The sequence below is a fragment of the Leptidea sinapis genome, chromosome 41 (assembly GCF_905404315.1).
Source record: "Leptidea sinapis chromosome 41, ilLepSina1.1, whole genome shotgun sequence".
In the NCBI taxonomy this organism is placed as follows: domain Eukaryota; kingdom Metazoa; phylum Arthropoda; class Insecta; order Lepidoptera; family Pieridae; genus Leptidea; species Leptidea sinapis.
Window position 1 is genome coordinate 7,052,446 of NC_066305.1, and position 25,171 is coordinate 7,077,616.

Here is a 25,171-nt window from a genome sequence, read left to right on the forward strand (position 1 = left end):
TTGAAGGTAGAGCGCAAAGTGCACATCGTACAGTCATATACGGCCTAATGCAAGGTCAAGCGTGAGTTATGGTTATCAGTACGTTATAAAGTCAATTATTTACTTGGAAATTATAATTATTAAACAATGCCTATTATTTATGTACTAACTATTAATTATTTATATTTAATTAAAGTAAGTAACTTGATTATTTATATATAATTATTCATATTTAACTATTTAAGTATAAAATATTATTAATTCTGGATTATATATTTTAGTTTTATTTTACGTTAAAATGATAGTAAGAGTATATATTTTACACATATTTTTATTTATTATTAAATACGGCATAATATACATTTATCATAATGTGAGTTCAAATATCAAAAGTATCTTTGTTGATTTTAATTGTAATGAAATTGGAAATGGAAGCTAATTATCTTCTTCTTCTTCGTCTTCTTCTTCTTCTTGTCGCTCAAAAATGTTTGATTCATTGTCATCATCCTCATTATCTGTCATGTTCATCTCCAAACCTTCCAGAATATCGGGATCATATGTATTTTCTTCATCGGGATTACTTGGATACAGTGAAGCGTTGAGGCAAGCTTGTCCGTTGCACTGGCCGCAGGCTAAAGAACATTGTAGCCCTGATTTTCTGCATCCACAGCGGGAACCACAACCATTTTTGCAATTGCAAAATATTACGTTTAGTAGTTCGGCTGGTGCTGGAGGTAATAACGTTCGTATGGGCTCCAGGATTTCATTTTCAAGCATCCAGCCCCATTCTTGAGGTTCTAAGTCCTTCCCTAACCACGTTTGAATCTGGTAGTAGACACGTTTTATGTGTTGATGAGCTGCTACACTTGTTGGTGGAAGTGTTGACAGTTGTACAGGTTTATTTAGTTTTGTAAATTTGATGAATTGCGTGTAGCGGAAATGATCAATGTTGTCCTCAGATTTTGGAGCATTATATAATGCCAACAAGATGCGCACTCCATTTTGTAATAATGTTTGTTTTGGGCAGTTTTCTTGTTGAAATACTTCCACCAGTTTATCTAAATCAGGAATTTTTTCCAATGCTCTAGTAACAGTTTTTTTTCCTTTTTTAAATAGCGCAGAAGTCGTGTCACAGCCACTGAATGCGTGTAAAAATAAAATGTGCTTTTTAGTACGAGGATATTGGTCAAAACTTTTAGTAGAATATATTTGTGTTTTGACATTGCCTTTGCCAACTTTTTTCAAAAAAATTTCCTGATGATGTGACTGAGTACGTCCAATTAAAATAACGAGCAAATCGATATCTTCTCCTATGATGACAGCAGTCTTTTGATGTTCTGATAAGGCAATAGCTGTGTCAATGATGAGAACATCAGCATCATCTCTGGCTTGTTTTGTTGTGATATTAACAGTTTTAAATTTTTCAACAAGCATGTCGATAAATTTTTTTTTATTAGACCGATTTGATAAAAATTTTTCTTGACTGATTGGCACAACCATTGTTTCGTCAAAACAAACTTCATATGATTTTGAAAGTGCAGCAGTTCTTCTTCGTTGTTCCAGTGCTTTAATATTTTTACTATAGTCCGAATATCCGTCAAATACAACAACAATTGCTGAGCCATAATGTGTTTGTAAATATTTAATGTACTTATTTAAAATAATAGAGAAAGTATCGTCTTTGCTCCATACGACGCGATGCAGAAGAAATCCACCATCGATGATGTATGTTACATTATTTTCATCAAGATCGATAACGACAGGCATCATATTGTCATATAATGTTGCTTTCGTGGTTTTTCTCATGCCATTACTATCAAATAAAGATGTCGGATACGGGCTTAGTTCATACTGAAGATATTCTTGTAAATTACTTTCAAATTTTTTGCTTACAGTTATTCTCTGGAAAAGTAACATTGGATCTATAGAAACTTTACAATCATTAATTTTGACAGATTTGTTAATGGCTGAAAGCGGTAAAACCTTATCGACGCGTTTTAACTTTATTTCGTTGAAGTTCAAACCAGTTATCTTTACCATAGATTGCAATCCGATTTCATGGGCTCGGTGACAATTAATTTGGTCATTTCCAACGATTCCTGAAGCTAAGGATACCAACTGATTCGTATTTGGAAAGGGATTATGAAGCGTAAACCAACCAACCAGTTCATTTACATCAGTATCATCCCTTTTTATTCGTGAATCTCTAGCATCAACATGTTGGTCCACAGAATCTAAAGAAATGTTACAAAACCGTTCAATTTCTTCACAAATTGTATTCGTGGCATACATAGCATATACCCACTTACATAGAACACTTTCTTGTGTACTTCGGCCTCGAGATACTCCTCCTTCTGTCTTCATAGATTTCATCAGACTTTGCTCGATTACCATGTCTGTCCATGTACCAGAATTGAATTTTTCTGTTCGTTTTACAGTAAAGAATCCGTTTTTAAAGTTCTCAAAAGCCTGTTGATCCATTGTCTCCTCAAGTTTTAACATATCTTGAAGATACAAATGAGCTGATTTCGCATATAGGAAATGACCACCAGCATGAAAATAGGGCAGCATTTTTCGCACTGCATCCAAATGTTCTTGAAAAAGTCCCAGCCTTTCAGCGCGAATGAAATCTAGGGCTATTGATACCATTTCAAAATATTGCACCCATAACTGTGCCGTGGGACCTCGAGCTTTTAATTCTTTTAGTTTATCCTGAAATTGATCAATTAACGAGTTGGAGCTGCTCGTACATCCTTCAACATTTTCGTAGGAAACATCGCGACTAGTTATCTGTTCAATTAACTCATCTAACACACAATTTTCAATTTTCATCTCTTCAAAAATCTTTATTGATAATGCAAGTCGTAATAATATATGGCCTCTGATACTTCTTGCATAAGCGTGACCATTCAACATTTTGTCGACCGAATTTGTAGCATATATTTTCCTTAAAGCGTCGTTTTGATGCAATAATAACATTTTTACTCGTGTACACTTTTCGACACTCGGAATGCACATTTACAGAACTTAAAGTATTTAAATAGTCTATATGTCCATCATTTCTTTCAATACTTGCAGTTTTTAAACCACGTACGACATTCACAGAAACACCTTCTGAAAGTTTCTTATCACATATAAAACACAAATCAGCCATAGCTCTTAAAACCGTACGTCCGTAGTTGCAACGGTACAATTTCAAACTAACGAATAATCTTGACTCATACAAAGTGGAGAGAGTGGCCTTGAATACTATAGAACATCTGTCCCGGCAATGAATAGAAAAGGGCATAGGGTAGGGACAAGTATTTCCAGGTATATAAGTATTGAGAAATTTACGCGTTTTAAAGAAAAGATATATAATGTCGTGTTAACTTAAAATAAAACTAAACTATATAATCCAGAATTAATAATATTTTATACTTAAATAGTTAAATATGAATAATTATATATAAATAATCAAGTTACTTACTTTAATTAAATATAAATAATTAATAGTTAGTACATAAATAATAGGCATTGTTTAATAATTATAATTTCCAAGTAAATAATTGACTTTATAACGTACTGATAACCATAACTCACGCTTGACCTTGCATTAGGCCGTATATGACTGTACGATGTGCACTTCGCGCTCTACCTTCAAAACGGTTGGTCGTATGAAAAAAAAGTTTAAACAAAAGTTGTAGGGAATTTTATAGCCTACAACTTTTATAATAAATGCAAATTTCATTTAACCGATAGGAAGCCAGATATTCGCGAAAAACCGATTTTTGTGACCTTTGACCTTGAATATCTTGAGACGCGGACACGATAACGATTGTGACTTTTGAGACAACATTTAGAATGACAAAACAAAGGTTCATACCAATTTGCAGCTTATTATCTTTCATTCCGAGGTTGACCCCTTTTTTTACCTAATATGACTGGGCTATTACTCTTTTTGCATCGGCTGTATCGCGTATCTTAACTTTGCTCCTTTTTCATTGATTTCAAGCGAACTCCTAGGGATAAAACCAGTTCTGTTTGAACCACAGGTATTAATAACTGCTACAGCATACTTATGTTGTGATATAATCATTGTGATTTACGTACATCCTTGCCAAATAAGCTCTTTCACAACAACAAAGGAATTACAAAGATTTTCATGTACATAAAATATGTTTCTGTGTTCTCAGTCTATTAATTCATTAATTTATTTATTAGGCACTACAAAATTATTAGGTTACTCATTCATGGTATGTATATAAATATATAATAAGCTACCACATCATGTAACTGAAAATCCGTTACTTAAATGTAAGCTTCATACAAAAGAAATTTTAATGATCAAAGAGTATTGTAAAGTGCAGGAACATATGGACGATAAAAATGTGTGGATACTTTAAAGGGAGGATAAAAATTGATGAGTTTCTTGACGGTTCTTCTCAGAGCAAGGCCTCCGGCCTCTCTCTCATCAAAATTGATTGACAAATTGTAATTAAATAAATAAATAAATTTCATTTATTTAATTACAACAGAATACATATTAATACATTTACAAACATAAATTAACATTATTGACTATTCTAATATGTACACCTATAACAACTGAAATACACAGTATTGACCCATATTAATTTAATGTTATAATTAAGTACAAATTAAAGTTCAGTGAAAATTATTTTAAGTAAGATACTCGCTGCTTTGGTTAGTTTGTAGTTTTAATATCCTTTAGGAGCCAAGAGAATCGCTAAATATATCTATCTATATTTAAGTATTTTCTAATCATGTTCACCAGCTATGATAGTTGGAGAATTAAGTCCTGAATTGGATCTTATAAATGGACTGATAAAAGAAAAATAAAATCTCGAAACAACGGTAATAGTTATAATATTATCAATAAAACCTTGTATTATACACTATATTTAAAACAGTAAACAAAAACATTAGTTATTTTAGAATAGGAGATTAGGATTAACTAATCGACATTTATATAGAGATTTGTTTATGTAAGTTAAAACTGTTAATAGAATTGTGAATAAGCATTTAGTTATATAACAATCTATATTGTGTATTCACGTATAACCTTAAATTGCTATGTTTATAATGTATTTAACGTTTCGTTTGCGCATATCGATAAAACAAATAAGCACAAAAAAATATGTTCAAACGGGGGGAGGCTCGGTGTACTGGTGTGTTTAGTGTCCGAGTGTAGTTGATCCGTACTGGTATAGTGGCCGCACGTTGTGTACAATGCTGCCTGCTGAGCGAGCGACCAACAAGACAGCCTCCGCGATCTTCAAACGCATCTCTTTGCGAACGTACAGCACTTATTCTCTAGTAGGTATTCGTTTCATTCATCTCCCGCCCTACATCCGCCCATAGTCGCGCCGCGCTCTAAATAGTATCCGCCCATCGTATTACTCGAGATGCGTAGAGTTTCCCGCGGGACTTAGTCACCAGTCACGCTCCCGGCCCATCTGTCACGGGACGTCTTAGTTCGGTGTTATTAATTATTATGCCGGAGCGCGACCCGGTATGTTCCGTTCCCCGCAGTTGCCTGAAAATAAGAAAAGTGGTGACAATGAGTATGTTCACGTGCGGTGCCTTGTCGCGAACATTCATAAACCCAAAAATGTGTCTAGGCCGCCGACGTGCCCCGATTCTCCCCTGGAGTCGTCGCTTCGAGAGGAGAGTCCGTCATCGATGAGAGAATGCAGTCCGTCCGTGTCGGAGATATCTGATGTAACCGAGAGATCTGAGAATTCTGAAGGTGAACAGTTTAAGGAGAGTCATGAGATCCCGACACGCCGTGTGAAGAGTAACAGCATAGCTGGGGGTTACCTGATGCCGCCGTCATCGCAGCACAACAAACGGAGACGACCGACATTCTTGCATTTGAACGTCGGCGGTGGCCACGATCTTCTGGGCCCTTTCTCTGCAGGCACGCACCTCAACTTGCCCCGGTTCACGGTCACTGCACCCCCTGGGGAAGGACGGCGGCTCAGCCATGGGTTTCCGTTCCACGGCTTCGCACTGCGACGGCACTCAAACACGGTGAACTTCCAGGAAATATAGCCGGTGTGAAAGTTTTGCTGATCATGTTATTAACAGCACTGTAGATCGCAGTCACTACTAACTTAACCATTATTGTGCATGGCAAGTTATTTGTGCCAGAAATGAAAAATCCATAATTTATGTAGCGACAATATTTGCTACATGAGATATCAAACAGAGTTACAATAACAAATCGTGCATCATAGTTTGTGTGTACACAATACGTAATTAATTTCGGTATTCTGTATATAATTATATGAGATATCCCACATGTAATATATTAATAAAAATATAATATACATATCCTTGCGATATCATTGCTTATCATTATATCTATAACTTGCGTGTATTACAGACATTATAGGATGTGTCGTGTGCCAGTAGTTACATGTTTTATCGCAACCGTACTTTAATAAGCTATAAGTTTTGAAGCAGTGATCGAGAATGATACGCTGGAGTGTATCGGCCGTTGAGGTGCTTTCAATATTAACTTAAATATAGCCTTCCAAAATTATTAATCCTTGTGTAGTGTGGCATGCAGCATGGTGATCTTGAAGATAACTCTTTTTGTTCCCTATTATGAATACTATGTTTTATTGCATTTTCTAAATGATTGAAGACTGTATCCCTTTGTACAATTTGTTGGCGCAGAAATCTTATCTTTCGTTTTCGTTCTTTTATAAGTCATTTGTTGAAATATTTCAAGATTACGATATTGGTTCTGCAAAACAAAATAAAAGCCGTGAATTACTCAATTTTTTTCGTCTATGTAATGAAATTAATAAGTCTCGGTATGTATGTTATTGAATAAACAATAGTGATTGATTGAAATGTGTAGTCGCTGTTTTTATTAACAAGTAGTTGCAGCCCGGGCGTCGTCCGCGTGGACTGTATAAAGCAGAAAAAATACTTTGCCTGCAACTAATAATATTATAATATTATGTAGCTTGTATAATATATTGTTTCAACCTTAATTATTCATGAAAAATTTAAAGTAAATATATTTTAAAGTAGAATTTGCGTTTTTCCCATCAAATATTGAGAAACGGACAAACAGATACAAGTATTTGTAAAAAGTATATTTTGCGATTTGTTTAGAACAAATAGCAAGTAAACAAATTAAACTGAAAACAAAATTTTATGAACGATGCGGGACTCGAACCCTCAACCTCTCGCGTTCCGTTTTCAGTTTTATTTGTGTAATTCATCCCAGAAGTGAGGGTAATCACTTTAAAAACATAACAAATTGTTTAAATAGCAAGTGGTCTTTAATAAAAAAACATTGAATATGCGTTTTTACTTTTTTACGATTATTATATTATGTGTAGATAAGAATTGAAATATGTAATGCAGACATAAAGAGTAGGAAGTTCGACGTAGGAAAAATTCAACGACATTGAATATAATTAGAGACTTTGTTTTGAAATGAAGATGTCACGTTTTTTATATCGCGCAGTATTAATGACGTTACGTCGGTTTGCAGAGCCTTCACCGCAGCGAGTCGATGGTTTCACTGGCCTGCTTCAAGACGCTCACCCAGCTGCTGAACAATGATGGAAACGAGCTGCAGAACTACCTCGCTGCCAATAAAAACATTAACATCGACGACAGAGATGAGGTTATTTTTACACGCTTTTTATTAGCTTCACCTGTATGTATGTTTGTTTGTAACCGACTCATTTGGGCGCGATTTTGACCCACTTTAAGCGGCCAGATTCCGTTCAAACTTCGTAGTTTTAGCGAGGACCGATGACATTAATTTGATAAAATTATTCCATTTTTCAATTATGATTTTGGTTAATTTATGTAATTTTTTCATCTATCGTCAATAAGGAATTGATATTCATTTTAAATTACACCCATTATCTTTTCAGCCAAAGCGTGTGTTTTAGCTTTTTTAAACTATTTTTATTTTAAATGTCTTCGTTCATTCAGATTAAGGTGACAAGGCAATGGGACGCGTTGGCAAAGGCGCAAGTCCATCTAAATATTTACGGAAAAATATTGATATTTCTTTAATGTTTTTTACTAGATTTGGTTTATTCATAGACTTAGAAAATATTAACTAATTTTGATTTGTCAATGTGTCCGCTAGCTAGTCGATTAATATTTATAATACAAACGAGCTAATGCCAATCATGGCTCACTGTTTCCGACTTGTCAATCTTAATCGGTTACAATAACAAAAGATTCGCTTACCTTTTCTATCTTGCTGTCTCCTTTAGAGATGTTCGTCTACGCTACTCTATATGCTTATATAGTGTAAGTCTATTGTTTAACACACAGAGCGTCGATGGCGCAAAGGCAAATGCCGTTGCTTTTGCCCGGAAGCGCCCGGTTCGATCTCCGCCTGTAACGTACCAAAGTGCTTTCGGTTTTACGAATTCGTCTCTAGGTTTATTCGACACAATTACCCTGAAGAAAGCATTGTGAGGACCCTACACACCTGCGAAGATATTCAAAAGGTTGAAAAGGGTATGAAATTGACCAAGTGGGCTTACAAAGGCTACAGGCTGTTTTCATTCACAATATGAATAGGGGCACAGTAGACAGCGATGTGCGGAAAATAGGCCGTGAGTAGCTTTGGGTTTAACACTACAACCCTAATAGCTGGTAGTGTTAACAAGTTTGTTTCTCTCATAAACAATCAAAAAATTGTGAAAATCGAGCATTTACACCGCAGGTTGTCGAAGATGGGTGTCGGTGTACGCGCACGTCGTAACATACACTTTGATAATTTTCCCCTTACGCGCCAAAAGAAATAGAACTTAAAAACTATGTTACAAAATTTTATGCAGTAGTTTGACACAGAAAATCAACATGATTATGTCACAGCTGTCAAATGGTAGTCTGTTTTGACTTAAGGCTGGGGACCGAGCCATTGGCCTTGAGGAGTCGAGCGGAGCTAAGTTACCTCTCTCGTACAAGATCGCCATAGTTTTAATTCAGAAGTAGAAGTGTTTTTATTTTATGTAATTTATTTATGTTAAACTGTATTTGTGTACAGTTAATAAATTTTCGTACAATTTTTACCTGGATCGAATGATTAACATGGCACCAACTGTAAAAGTTTTAGGTATTATGGTGATTTTTTTTCGCACTGGCTATAAAGAATAGTAATGTAAAGAAAAAATGAATTTTGTTCTCATATTCTGTAGATGTATAATTATTTCATGTAAAAATATAAGCTAACATAAACCGTCAAGAAATGGTTTCAATTATGCGCTTATTTGGAGATTTCTTGGGATAGCAGCCTTAACACATTCACTGCCAACAAAATAATGAAAAATAATAGCTGGGAACCTACTTCAGGCGAATACTTATTAAGGCAAATTTTGATTACATTTTTGGTACATATGAATGTTGAAAATATGGATAAATGTATACTCGTTTTCGTAAGTCGACTATAATGCCTGAGTTGCCGCTCAAAGCAACATTGACTCGCCTCAAACGCCGGCAATTTACTGACTGACACAGAATGAAAGGGACGCTCGCTCGGACCCGAGTGGAAGACACCGTTACTATAGCCCTGTTCTACTCGGATCCGAGAAGTGAGCGGTGAATGTGGACTTTTTTTTAGAACGGCACAACAGCTCTCATGTGCGGTGCAGAGAGAGGCAGCGTGGAAGGCGTGCGGCTGTTACTGGGTGCGGGCGCGGACCCGTGCGCCGCGGACGCCGACGGCTGGAGCCCGCTCGCGTTCGCGGCCAAGGGCGGCCATCTTGCTGTAGTGAAGGAGCTTCTCGACGCGGGCGCGCTCGTCGACTCCAGAGATTGCGTAAGTGACACTCTTTTAATGATTAACGTCCGTGTTCTATAACGTATCTCTTTTTAATGACAAGATCTTATCTATCCATAGCTGTTATAGTCAAATCCTTTATGTCGGTAGGTTATTGAAATGTAAGTAAGCCTAAAAGGATAGATTTGTCTACCTTAAGTATCTTAAACTTAGGATAGATAGGTTATTGAAAACGGCCGTTATAGATTTAATAATAATATCCTCGGTATGCTTACAGCAACGCCAAATCGCATACCGAGTCAAAGGTTGCTTAGGCAAAGTTTATAAAATTCATATAAGCTAACACTTAAAACATCTAATTCTTGGTGCTGAGCAATAAGGCCATTAAACAAGGTAAGTGCACGCAAGGTTGGGGCATTTTCCGAAAAAATTTTCCGCGTTGTTGCTAGATGAAAAAAGGGCAGACGCCTGCACGAACGGACAGCCCTATCCGGCGCCCTCAATGCACAGATGTGCAGAGGGTATCAGGGTTATCAACTTTGCTTTGGAGTAATAGGTAATAGTGAACCAGAATAGCTCTGCTTCTCTTTGTTTGCGGAAAGGTTGCACCTTGTCACATCTTAAACCACCTTGACGTGTCAAAAGTCAATCCCTAGATTATTCGATTTCAGACCGCTATTTCTACACTGGCAACATGATATGACTGCCATATTCAGACATACATACCATCGATGATATCCGGCCGCCATTTTGACTTCAAAACTAACTTCAAAATTGCAATTATTATAATATTTTAAAGTGATCACGTACCCTGTTTTCTACTAAACTAAGTACAGCTTACCTTGTGATCCAGAGTAAGCCATTCAAATAATATCAGAAATCATTACAGCCTTCGTCACCAATGATATATTAGTTTCAGGGATTCATTTGGTCTTTGAGAGATGGAGGGAATAAGGATGCAGTAGATGCGATAAGATCCGTGGGAGCAATTACTGTACTCCTAGCGCTCCCAAATATAAAAATAAAACAATAAAATTTTCTGCATTATTCGACAGCTCTGAGTTGTTCTGCCAGAATCTATCTATCTATAAAATATAATATAAACACTGCGGGTAATAAAACCGGCTAATACTCAAAAGGCAAAAGAACTTTGACTGGAACTGTCTCGACTCCTGTCAGCTTCAATCTATAATTTCCGCATGAAAAAATAGCGGTGAACTGTTTACCTCTATTTTCAGCAACGCATGCACACTTAAACAAATTTGACTCGCAAGTGTAAGATGCAGATCATGCACACTAAAGTAATAAACTTATTTTACTACTAAATACTAAATAATCCAGCAATGGATTTTCTTTGCGACTAGTTATGGTACTAGACTAGGTAGACTCTTGCGATTTTAAGAATTATGCGAATAGTTCAATTAAGCATTTTACTACTATATCAAAAGTGTGATTGCAATATTAATTTTCGTTGTTCATATTCCGATCTCTCCTATCTTTGTTAGCCTGTTGCTTCCATAAAAAAGTTCAATATTTAAAGGACTTATAATAGATTCACTTCCAATCTTAGTTTAAAGATTGGTCTCCGCTGCGCTCCAACTAGTTGCCGCAGGTGTAGTTACAAGTGCGGTAACTTATACTACGACCAAATGGGCGTAATCGATCGATCCAGTCTCGAACAATGTGTAACGTTGACGTGTCACATGTTCTGTTAAACTTTGCTAATCATTGAAACTAAAATGCCGGCCGGGTTGCGTAGTAAAACTTTGTAAAAAAAAAACTACAAAAAAATACGAAAGATAGTGGGATCACATATTGCCAGTAAGTATTTTGTGTTTTGTTAATTTCTATGTAAAATAACACGAAGCGTATCTTACAAAATTTGGAAGATACAATTTAGTATCAAGATGCAACATGATGCACACAAGCATCTAATGGCTGCCGCAATAAAAAAGCTATTGCTCTGAGGTAGTGCGGTATGCGAAGACCAATCTTTAATCTACGCTTCTAATATTATTATACTTAGCATTGACAAGAATTTGTATATAGAATGTGTTCCTAGTTTCACACAAATATTGGCAAAAGTGTTCAATTTCAAAATAGCCGAGTACTCTTTACACAATAAAGACTTACGAATACTTAAATGCATAACAATTTACGTGCTTTGACTATTTTTGTCACAGCACGAATAAGATTTCCTCACTAATACAATTGCGGTGACTAATCTTAATACACGGATCCTCTTGATAATCCTTCTGAATATAGATTAAACTAATCCTTTAATCTCGGTGTTTCAACAATTAAATCATTGCTTGTATTCGTTTTCATGAATGACATGACGAACGCTATGCTATTGTCGTCGAATTCTGGCCTAAATATCATAACAGAGCATTGAAAATGTTTTCTGGACTGTGCATACAAATTTTATATATGTATACTTGTGGTGGAACCATGCCAAAACACCAGCGACATCCATACATTCTTAAATCTGGTTAAATACACACATGCAACGACACAAAGAACCTTTTTCATCTATATTTAGAGTGCACCGATTTAGAGTTGTATTTATGTTTTGTATCGTAAACAATCAATATACTTATCAGTCAGGTTTATTTCTGTCCTTAAAATCGTACGATCCCGCTTACTTATGGAATATAATATAATATCATCATCATTATCAGACAAATTTTCCATCGATCATCTTTCTTTGGCAACGCTGTCTTGAAGTCCCAATCGACCAACAGATAAAACGCCGCAAATGGAGCTGGATAGGCCGCCCCACACACTTCGGAGGGATCCCAACCATATACCGAGGCAAGCAGTGGCGGATTATGCTTATTTGCGCCCTAGGCCCTGTCTGATATCCCGCCCTTTTTGATCAACAAAATTCTATATATTTTGGTTCACAATTTTTATTAAAATATAGCTTTAATTTTTTACACGACTCATACATAATGCGAACCATTAGAGAGTGATTTTTTTATTAAATTTTATTATATTTATCAAATTTTATTAAGTAACAAATAATAATAAGCATTTTTTTCTAATTATTGTATTGCACAATTTGTAAATCTCTTCTTCCTGGCTTTTGTCCGAGCAAAAGCATCAACTAAGTCATCGTAATAAATTTCTTGAACTAGTTGCGCTTTATGAGACAGTAATGCTAATGCTATCAAACATATGGAACAGCCTGTTCAGTGGTATTTATACAGGTCAGTGTAGGTAGTGGTTTGAATTCAATAAAATACCTTGAACTTTTCATTCGTTTTTTAATTTGTTAATTGTTATTATAATGTTTGACCTTCTCAGGAACTTAAAAACAGAAATATTATATTATAATCCTCCCAAGTTTATCATAGATGTAAGCTGGTAATAAACATATTTGTTTAATTCATTTTCCTATTCTATTTTCAGGGAAACTGGACTCCTTTAATGTGGGCTTCTTATAAAGGCCACGAGGAAATAGTCGCAATCCTGTTGGAAAAAGGTGCCGATGTTCATGCCCACGGCAATTTTAATATAAAGTAAGTTTAACTACTCTTAATATAATTAATGTGCACAAATTACATTTGAAAACAAAATTTATGAACGATGCGAGACCCGCGTTTCGTGCGAGATAATATCTACCCGAATGTCTGGACCAATTGAGATTCAATTTTAAGGCATTATTCCAATTAGCCCAGCAAGTATTTCTTTTAAGTTTGTAATGGGCCCGCTACTACAGTCTACAGCAAAGTAGCCGTCTCTTTTTTTTTATGACAAGGGACGAAATGAGCAGGACATTCAGGTAATGGTAATTGATACGCCCTGCCCATTACAATAAAGTACCGCTCAGGATTCTTGAAAAACCCAAAAATTCTGAGCGGCACCACATTTGCGCTCGTCAGCTTGAGACGTAAGATCTCTAAGGAACATAATAGTTATAATGTTGCCCAACTTGCATTACAATCTAGCCTTAACTTAGGCTAATAAGTAATTCTACTTTAACTTAAACTGTTAATCTAACACTGAGTCCATTATCAATGTATCTATTAAGGCGAAGTCACTTTATCTATGTTTATATAGAACCATAAAAACAAATGCTTAATTATTTAACGTTTATTATAAACAAATGTATTACGAAATTTAAAAGAATTGTTAAAAAACATTTGTGTGGTAGAGAGGTTACTATAACATAATGATTTTCTTAATGAAGCAACAGATTGTCTGACCGCCCTCAGGCTATTCAATTTTAAGTTTTATTGTCCGATATTACATTCTAACTATATTTGTATGAAAAAAAATAGGACCGCTGCGTTTCTTGCACCCGTTCTTTTCAGGTCTGAGGCATACTTTCTGGAATGGGAACCAATTAGCCCAGCAAGTATTTCTTTTAAGTTTGTAATGGGCCCGCTACTACAGTCTACAGCAAAGTAGCCGTCTCTTTTTTTTTATGACAAGGGACGAAATGAGCAGGACATTCAGGTAATGGTAATTGATACGCCCTGCCCATTACAATAAAGTACCGCTCAGGATTCTTGAAAAACCCAAAAATTCTGAGCGGCACCACATTTGCGCTCGTCAGCTTGAGACGTAAGATCTCTAAGGAACATAATAGTTATAATGTTGCCCAACTTGCATTACAATCTAGCCTTAACTTAGGCTAATAAGTAATTCTACTTTAACTTAAACTGTTAATCTAACACTGAGTCCATTATCAATGTATCTATTAAGGCGAAGTCACTTTATCTATGTTTATATAGAACCATAAAAACAAATGCTTAATTATTTAACGTTTATTATAAACAAATGTATTACGAAATTTAAAAGAATTGTTAAAAAACATTTGTGTGGTAGAGAGGTTACTATAACATAATGATTTTCTTAATGAAGCAACAGATTGTCTGACCGCCCTCAGGCTATTCAATTTTAAGTTTTATTGTCCGATATTACATTCTAACTATATTTGTATGAAAAAAAATAGGACCGCTGCGTTTCTTGCACCCGTTCTTTTCAGGTCTGAGGCATACTTTCTGGAATGGGTGGTAGTTTTTGACTTTCAATAAGTGATATTATATTCAAGGACTTAAAAAATAAGGACTCCGTGTCACCTTACATAACAGTGTAGCACCAAAACAAGCCGATTAACGTGTAAATACATAGCCCCACACACACTTACACTACTACAGACCGATAGGCGGCCATTATGAGAACTGTTATCGTCTGTGACAGATCAGTTTGCGTTTCAATAAAATATTTTTAAATTGCCATCGTGCGTTGTGAAAAAGTGTAAAAACGATACCATATAAGTATTTGTGGCCATATATGATTATTTAAGGGAGAAAAAATTGTGTCACTAGTATCCCCCGTAACCGCCCACATACTAGCATAACGGTGCTTCATTTGCTAATAACACGGCGCGGAGTCCTTTTGTTACTCGTCCGTGATTATATTTAAATTTGTGCACTTAGCTCTCTAGTATGGGCGGCGGGGCGGAAGCACAGTGGCGTGGTCCAGCGGCTCCTGGCGGCGGGTGCGCGGCCCAACTCGTGTGACAAGTACGGCACGTCGGCGCTCACGTGGGCCGCGCGCGCCGGCGACACGCTCGCCAGCGGCGCGCTGCTGCGGGCCGGAGCTGACGCCAACAACGCCGGCATGTACTGCTGGACGCCGCTGCTGCAGGCCACGCAAGGTACACTACACCGACACTCTGTACTGCGTGCTCCAGCGGCTCCTGGCGGCGGGTGCGCGGCCCAACTCGTGTGACAAGTACGGCACGTCGGCGCTCACGTGGGCCGCGCGCGCCGGCGACACGCTCGCCAGCGGCGCGCTGCTGCGGGCCGGAGCTGACGCCAACAACGCCGGCATGTACTGCTGGACGCCGCTGCTGCAGGCCACGCAAGGTACACTACACCGACACTCTGTACTGCGTGCTCCAGCGGCTCCTGGCGGCGGGTGCGCGGCCCAACTCGTGTGACAAGTACGGCACGTCGGCGCTCACGTGGGCCGCGCGCGCCGGCGACACGCTCGCCAGCGGCGCGCTGCTGCGGGCCGGAGCTGACGCCAACAACGCCGGCATGTACTGCTGGACGCCGCTGCTGCAGGCCACGCAAGGTACACTACACCGACACTCTGTACTGCGTGCTCCAGCGGCTCCTGGCGGCGGGTGCGCGGCCCAACTCGTGTGACAAGTACGGCACGTCGGCGCTCACGTGGGCCGCGCGCGCCGGCGACACGCTCGCCAGCGGCGCGCTGCTGCGGGCCGGAGCTGACGCCAACAACGCCGGCATGTACTGCTGGACGCCGCTGCTGCAGGCCACGCAAGGTACACTACACCGACACTCTGTACTGCGTGCTCCAGCGGCTCCTGGCGGCGGGTGCGCGGCCCAACTCGTGTGACAAGTACGGCACGTCGGCGCTCACGTGGGCCGCGCGCGCCGGCGACACGCTCGCCAGCGGCGCGCTGCTGCGGGCCGGAGCTGACGCCAACAACGCCGGCATGTACTGCTGGACGCCGCTGCTGCAGGCCACGCAAGGTACACTACACCGACACTCTGTACTGCGTGCTCCAGCGGCTCCTGGCGGCGGGTGCGCGGCCCAACTCGTGTGACAAGTACGGCACGTCGGCGCTCACGTGGGCCGCGCGCGCCGGCGACACGCTCGCCAGCGGCGCGCTGCTGCGGGCCGGAGCTGACGCCAACAACGCCGGCATGTACTGCTGGACGCCGCTGCTGCAGGCCACGCAAGGTACACTACACCGACACTCTGTACTGCGTGCTCCAGCGGCTCCTGGCGGCGGGTGCGCGGCCCAACTCGTGTGACAAGTACGGCACGTCGGCGCTCACGTGGGCCGCGCGCGCCGGCGACACGCTCGCCAGCGGCGCGCTGCTGCGGGCCGGAGCTGACGCCAACAACGCCGGCATGTACTGCTGGACGCCGCTGCTGCAGGCCACGCAAGGTACACTACACCGCCACTCTGTACTGCGTGCTCCAGCGGCTCCTGGCGGCGGGTGCGCGGCCCAACTCGTGTGACAAGTACGGCACGTCGGCGCTCACGTGGGCCGCGCGCGCCGGCGACACGCTCGCCAGCGGCGCGCTGCTGCGGGCCGGAGCTGACGCCAACAACGCCGGCATGTACTGCTGGACGCCGCTGCTGCAGGCCACGCAAGGTACACACTACACCACTACACCAACACTCTATACTGACCGACTTACAAAACCTAAGAGGTTTTGCAAGAGGGGATGTTTATGACACTACGGGACGGGACGAGCAGGACGTTCAGCTGATGGTAATTGTTACGCGTTGGCCATTACAATGCAGTGCCGCTCTGGATTTTTGTGAAACCCAAAAAATTCTAAGCGGCACTACAAATGCGCTCGTCTCCTTGAGACATAAGATGTTAAGTCTCATTTGCCCAGTAATTTCACTAGCTTAGCTTCATACCGAAACACAAAAATGATTCACGGCAGAAATAGGCGCCGTTGTGTTACCCATAATCTAGCCGGCATCCTGTGCAAAGGAGTCTCTCACTCATCAGATTATAAACGTGTATGTAATTTTTTAGCGTTAGTTATGTGTGTACGTTAGGGAGGATATCTGCTGTCGCCGTCTCGGCAATTTTGAGGGTAGGGACCTGTCCACTCTTTGGCTCCGCGTAGATTTAGAGGACCGCGTCCGCCTATGCGTGTGTCTACCGGTCCCATAGTGGTACCGCAGAAACCGATCATCTCATGGGCTGCGTTCAAGCGGCAATTGACGACGTGCTTGCACAGATCCCCTCCGCTGAAATCGTAGTCTTGGGTGATTTCAACGGGCACAATGCCGAATGGCTTGGATCACGTACCACAGACTACGCAGGGCGATCTGTGCATAATTTTGCATTGGCGTACGATCTGTCCCAATTGGTTGAGTCGCCAACGCGGCTCCCGGATGTGGATTGCCACATGCCGTCCTTATTAGATCTTCTGCTGACTACACATCCCGATGGTTACCAGGTCATTGTCGACGCCCCTCTCGGAACGTCCGACCATTGCCTGGTCAGGAGTGTAGTGCCTATACGACGCCCACGTCGCAGACCACCAGCGACCCGCCGCGTTTGGCACTACAAGTCAGCAGATTGGGATAGGATGCGTTCCTTTTTTGCATCCTACCCTTGGAGCAGGGTTTGTTTCCCTTCGGATGATCCTACTGCCTGCGCCGTTGCAGTAGCCGATGTGATACTACAGGGCATGGATATTTTTATACCAAGCTCTGTAGTACCGATCGGTGGCAGATCACAGCCCTGGTTCGATGCGTCAGTTAAAGCAGCATCTGACTGCAAAAAACAGGCGTATCGAACTTGGGTTGCGGCGCTGGTCACAAAGGATCCGAACTGCATAGTTCTAAAGAGGAAATACAACCGTGCTTCCAGATTTTTTAAGCGGCAAATCGCCCGTGCAAAGTCAAAACACGTCGTCAAAATCGGCGAGCAGCTTTCCAGTTATCCGACCGGAACACGCAAGTTCTGGTCGTTGTCGAAAGCTGCTCTTGGTAACTTCAGCCAGCCGTCCATGCCGCCGTTGCACATGAGGAATGACACCCTGGCCCATACGGCAAAAGAGAAAGCCGATCTCCTGTGCGCTCTTTTCGCCTCCAACTCGACTCTTGACGACAACGGAAAAACACCGCCGACCATCCCGCGGTGTCAGAGCTCTATGCCTGAAGTACAGTTCAGACAGAAAACTGTTACGCGAGCTCTGTTTTCGTTGGACGTCAGGAAGTCGAGCGGGCCGGATGGCATTTCTCCAATCGTGCTTAGAACGTGTGCCCCTGAGTTGACGCCGGTGCTAACGCGTTTATTCCGGCACTCTTATTCCAAAGCCGTAGTCCCTGACTCATGGAAGTCAGCCCTTGTTCATCCGATCCAAAAAAAGGAGACAGTTCGGATCCGGCAAACTACAGGCCTATTGCTATTACCTCCCTGCTCTCCAAAATCATTCATTTTTTTAAAGAAGCCTGAGCGACACTGCATTGTAATGGACAGGTCGTATCAATGAGCATCAGCTGAACGTCCTGCTCGTCTCGTCGCTTACTGTCTTAAAAAAATATCACTCTACGGTCGGTACTTCAGATGTCCTCTGCCTTCATAATTGTGGAGACAGAGAAAATAAAATAGACGACATACACTTGATTGGACCTCAGACATACATAAATTGTACAGTTATTCCTTCTGTTGGATTGGTAGATACTTACTGTATAAATTTGTATGTAAAATATTAAACAAAATGATATAATAAAACCAGAAATAATCGTATTACTTATCTTGACTGTTACATTATCTTATTATGGTTTATTACTGGTGCAAATGTTTATTATGAGATAAGCTTTGCGACGCGGTAAGTGTAAAGAAATAAATTATATTGTTGTAATATTCAGTAGGTACTTTTATATAAGTAGTTATGTTCTATCCACAACTCCACAATATACGGTGACAGAGCGCATGCACTGCTAAAAACAGAGTTCAACATAATATACTTACAATATACTAGTGTATAGACAATCTACGTACAACAGAGGCGAACATCTCTAATGGAGATACAGCAAGATACAAATGTAAAGCAAATCTATTGAATAAAATTAAAATAAAATGTTTGAAATTTACGTTACCAAATGTTAGGCAAGTACATACAAACGTAAAATGACACAGGTTTAGGTGTTACATTATTCCAAACTTCAGTGGGGGCCTCATTTACTTAATTTAACTAGTAAATTAAGTTCAGCAGCTTTTGCTGTAAAAAGGATATGAGAACTTACTGACATAGATATTGCAAGAATTGTCTTGTTTAGCTATTTTCATAGCGTTATGTCGTATGGCATTATACTATGGGGTAGTGCAGCGGAAGTAAATAATATCTTCATACTTCGAAGGAGAGCTGTACGTGCCATATACCAAATGAGCCCACGAGAATCTCCAAGGGAAAAATTCAAAGATATTCATATTATGACCATGTACGGCCAATATATTTATAGCAATCTCTTGCACGCAATTAAACATTATAATTTGTACAGTAAATTAGCGAAAAACATAATTTGAACACACCGAAACATAGAATAGAAATAATAGAATATAAGTTCGGAGTGGTAGTGCCATGTTGGGTCCTCACGGACTCAACCGAATTGGGCCGGCACGCCCGGAGAAATACCACTCCCCCACTCGAAACCGGCGTGAAATAGCGGCTATGCCGCTGTGTTTCGTCCGGTGAGTGGGGTATCCGGAGGCCTACACCCCCCTTCCCAAATACAAATGGCAGCACGGACTAAAAATAGACTACTCCAGGACGGTACCAGGCTATGCAGCCCTGGAGAATCCGTCCCTGGGCGTCCATAATTAGGGCCTGTACCTAATAGTGGTTGCCCAGGCTGCCCCGCGTATTCTGGAGGGGGCAAATCTGCACTGACTCGGGGCAAGCAGAGCAGGAGGCTCAAACCACCCTCCTCCACACTCGCTGTGGATTTTTACAACATCAGGGGGCTTCGCTCAAATTTAAATGCCGTCCACTTTCATCTGGAGACGGCGAAGCCGGCCCTGCTCTTTTTAACCGAGACACAGATATCCTCCTTAGCTGATTCATCTTACCTCTCATACCTGGGGTATAATTTGGAACACTCCTTTATACCACGGGCTGGCGTGTACGATTACGTCAGGGAGGATGTCTGTTCTCGACGCCTGAGTTTTCTTGAAGGACAGGACCCATCCATCATCTGGCTGCGTGTAGACTGCGATGACCATCCGCGAATCTACGCATGCCTGTATAGGTCCCATAGCGGTAACGCAGAGACTGACCGGCTCCTCGAACACATCCAAATGGCTACAGATTCCGTGTTGGAGCAGATCCCCACTGCAGAGATCGTGTTTCTTGGCGATTTTAACGCCCACCACGCCGAATGGCTAGGCTCACGTACCACTGATCATGCAGGGAGATCTGTTCACGACTTCGCCTTAGCATATGGTCTGACGCAACTGGTTATTGCGCCAACGCGAATCCCAGATGTACAAGATCATACACCTTCACTGTTGGACCTTCTGTTGACCTCACATCCGGACGGCTACCTAGTTTCCGTTGACCCTCCTCTGGGATCGTCGGACCACTGCCTGATCCGGAGCACCGAGCCGATCACGCGCCCAACACGGCCCCGCTTCTTAGGCTGTCGCCGCGTGTGGCACTATAGGTCAGCAGAGTGGGTCGAGATGCGGTGCTTTTTTGCATCCTACCGGTGGAGGCAGATCTGTTTTTCGCTGGGAGATCCAGATGCCGCTGCTGACGCTGTTGCTGATGTGGTACTGCAAGGTATGGAACTCTTCATTCCATCCTCCTCTGTGCCTATCGGTGGCAGGTCCCAACCATGGTTTGACCGCTCCTGCAAAATGGCCTCTCGCCGAAAGCAGGAGTTCTATCAGGCTTGGGTCAATGCGGTGGTATCTAAGGATGTGAATTCCAGCAAACTTAAAAAACACTTCAATCATGCCTCCAGGTCCTTCAAAAGAGTTATTGCTGACGCGAAGTCGAAGCACATTGGCAGAATTGGCGAGAGACTTGCACGCCTTCCCTCGGGAACTCGTGCGTTCCGGTCGCTCGCCAAGGCTGTCCAAGGAAACTTCTGCCAGCCAGCCATTCCGCCACTGCACAGGGATGATGACTCGCTGGCCCATGACGCGAAAGAGAAAGCTGATCTCCTGGGCTCCCTCTTCGCGTCCAACTCGACTCTGGATGACCAAGGTGCACCACCACCGCATATTCCGCGGTGCGAGTCATACATGCCGGAGGTAAAAATCCGGCATGGCGCCGTGCTTAAGGCGCTTCTCACCTTGGACATTCACAAATCGAGCGGGCTCGATGGCATTCCCCCGATAGTGCTGCGGACATGTGCTCCGGAAATGGCGCCGGTCCTAACCCGTCTTTTCCGGCTCTCCTACTCATCAGGCGTAGTTCCGAAATTACGGATGGCGGCTTTAGTGCACCCGATCCCTAAGAAAAGTGTACGCTCAGATCCGTCCAACTACCGCCCCATTGCAATTACCTCCATTTTCTCCAAAGTAATGGAATCGATGATCAACCGCCAGCCCCTTGGGATACCTAGAGGGGCACCAGCTGATCAGCGACTGCCAGTACGGTTTCCGTCAAGGTCGCTCAGCTGGTGATCTTGCATACCTCACCCATAAATGGGCGCAAGCGGTTGAGTCGAAGGGAGAGGCGTTGGCGGTGAGTTTGGACATAGCGGAGGCCTTCGATCGGGTGTGGCATAAAGCGCTTATAGCAAAACTGCCATCCTAGGCTTCCCGCGAAGTTGTGCAAATGGGTCACTAGCTTTTTGGCTGATCGGAGCATCAAGGTTGTTATCAACGGTGCATGCTCCGACTTAAAACCCATAAACGCTGGTGTCCCGCAAGGCTGCGTGCTATCCCCTACGCTGTTTTTTCTGCATATCAATGATATGCTGCAAATCAGCAATATTCATTGCTATGCGGACGACAGCACAGGGTATGCTTCGTACACCGGCCGTGCCAACATGTCCCGGGATAGCGTCGACGAGAACGGAACAAACTTGTGTCTGAAATCGAGACTATGCTTTGCAAAGTCTCGGAATGGGGCCGACAAAATTTAGTCCAATTCAACCCCAAAGAAGACACAAGTTTGTGCGTTCACCACTAAAAAGTCTCCCTTTGTCGTATCACCTCGATTCGAGAACACTCCTCTAACTGCCACAGCCTGTATTGGCATACTTGGCGTCGATATATCGAGCGACCTTCAGTTCCGTGGTCACTTGGAAGAGAAGGCCAAACTGGCCTCAAAAAGGCTTGGTGTACTTAGTAAGGCGAGACAATACTTCACTAAAAGCCACCGCCTGCAACTTTATAAGGCGCAAATTCGGCCTCACATGGAGTACTGTTCTCACCTCTGGGCGGGTGCACCCCAGTACCAGCTTCTTCCATTTGACCGCATACAACGAAGAGCGGCTCGAATCATCGACGATCAAGTCATCTGCGATCGGCTTGATTCTCTAGCATTGCGTAGAGATGTGGGTTCTCTTTGCATCTTCTACCGCATATATCACGGTGTGAGTGCTCAGAGGAGCTGTTCGGGTTGATTCCAGCGGCTGAAATCCACCACCGGATATTACGTGCAAAGTACCATCCGCATCACGTAGACGTCTGGCATTCCACAACCGCGCGTTTTGTCCGAAATTTCTTGCCTCGCACAGCCACTTTGTGGAATCAACTACCGGCAGCGGTCTTCCCGAACAGATACGACTTAGGGACCTTTAAGAAAAAAGCATACTCCCACCTTAAAGGCCAGCAACGCATTTCTTGACACACCTGTTGTTGCGGATGTCCATGGGCGGTTGCCTCACCTCTTCCAATCCCGTGAGCCTCTTGCCCGTTTGCCCCCTCTCATAAAAAAAACTATTATATTATAAATTTATTTTGCATGCATGAATGGTATTAAATTTTACAATAAATTAGTGTATCTGAATTATCAATAAATAAATTTAAATCTTTATTATTATTATTTATTAAACGCAGTCTAATGTTGAAGGCTTATTACAGTATTGAAGATTACGTAAACGATATTACAATATGGAATTGAATGTTATAGTTGGGTTTTTTATAGATTTTATGGTTCAGCCTTGTATTTTTTTACTAAATTGAATTATTTTAAAAATATATACGTTATATATACTAAAATATTTTTGACTTAGACTATTGTTATTAAGATTGACAAGTCGTTAACAGTCAGCCACTCATGGAATTAGTTCCTTAGTATTTTGAATATTAAACTAGCTAACGCACACATTGGCAAATCAATTGGTGAAACATTATCGGGCTGTCAGGTCGGCTATAGACTAGTCTTACTATATATAAATTACCTGACACGTTGTTTGTCCGCGATGGACTCCTTAACTAATGAACGGATTTTAATGGGAATTACTTTATGGAGTGCAGTTTGGTCCAACTTGAGAGATAGGATAGTTTTTATTTCGATTCGGGACCCATAATTATTTTTATTTTTAATACTTGTTTTGTATGGACATATTTTCTATGAGAGAATTTAGTGACGCACGGTTTGACAGTTCCGCTGTGAAACAATTTCATTATAACAGTGAGCATTTTCAACGAAATAATTCTTGATGTTTTGAAATATTATTGGCAAATTCCTATAAAACAGTATTTTTTAGAGTTTCACGTCTAAGTATGCCAAAATTTATTGTTTATTTTTCTATTTTTGTGTGAAAATCTTAATGCGATTCACAGATTATATCTACTTACCAAGTTTCAACAGTAGAGTTCTTATATTTTCGGAAAAATGGGGCTGTGACATAGGAACGTATAGACAGACAGACATAAAGAATCTATAAGGGTTTCGTTTTTTGCCATTTGGCTACGGAACCCTAAAAATTGACGGCGTGGCGCAGCTAATTTAACTCAGACAGCGACCAGTCTCGGTGGCGTATGGCGTGGCACACAATAATTTTGTTTTCCCAAGATTGCCTAGCGGCCCTATATATCGTGTATTGTATGTGTGCGTACGTTGATTCTGGTGCTCTAGTATGAAGTTAAAGTACTGTTCTATTACAGTATTGTGCTACTACTCTTTTTCTTATTAAAATAAGGGACGAGACGAGCAGGACGTTCAGCTGATGGTAATTGATACGCCCTGCTCATTACAATGCAGTGCCACTCAGGATTCTTGAAAAACCCAAAAATTGTGAGCGGCATTACAACTGCGCTCGTCACTTTGAGAAATAAGATGTCTCATTTGCCCAGTAATTTCACTTGCTACGGCGCCCTTCAGACCGAAATACAGTAATGCTTACACATTACTGCTTCACGGCAGAGAAAGGTAGTGGCCCATGTGGTAAGGCCGTTGTGGTACCCATAATCTAGCCGGCATCCTATGCAAAGGAGCCTCCCACTGGTACAGTACTCTACATGTAGCCAAACCTGCTTTTTATAGAGCGCAACAATACGAGCCAGTTTAAAGTACTTTTATATTTTCGATAAATTAAATTGAAAAAGATAACCCTGTTTACAGGTAAACAATGATCCGTTATAAATAGACGGGGAGTTATATTAAAGTGTCTTTTCATCAGATAATAGACCACTTGTGATGCCAAAACACACATCATTAGTGATGATTGATAGACTTGGCACACTTATAATATTTAACCTAAATTATGATGTGCTGGTGATGTGAGCAATCCGTCGTTCGAACTTTGTTTATTTATCTTTAAAGTGACGACATTGTTTGTCGAATGCAGAATGCAGTTGCTTTTTTACATTAATAACGGCACGAGCTGAATAAGCCAATTATAGCTCGTGAAATACTGCATTCCGAAATTGAAATATTTTATTATGAAAGAGGAGGACTAACGACCGTACATAGGGGCCACCTGATGGT

At 41.3% G+C, this 25,171-nt stretch overlaps 1 protein-coding gene across 1 annotated transcript in view; it reads left to right on the forward strand.

The window, feature by feature from the left end:
- Positions 1–5,413: 5,413 nt before the first annotated feature.
- LOC126976565 (kinase D-interacting substrate of 220 kDa B-like) overlaps positions 5,414–25,171 on the forward strand; it is a 57,201-nt gene continuing 37,443 nt past the window's right edge. Inside the window, exons 1-5 of the mRNA XM_050824950.1 lie at positions 5,414–6,015; positions 7,499–7,633; positions 9,596–9,793; positions 13,169–13,278; positions 15,205–15,425. Coding sequence (XP_050680907.1) covers positions 5,497–6,015; positions 7,499–7,633; positions 9,596–9,793; positions 13,169–13,278; positions 15,205–15,425 — 1,183 coding nt within the window. The 5' untranslated portion in view covers positions 5,414–5,496. The remainder of the gene's footprint in view (positions 6,016–7,498; positions 7,634–9,595; positions 9,794–13,168; positions 13,279–15,204; positions 15,426–25,171) is intronic.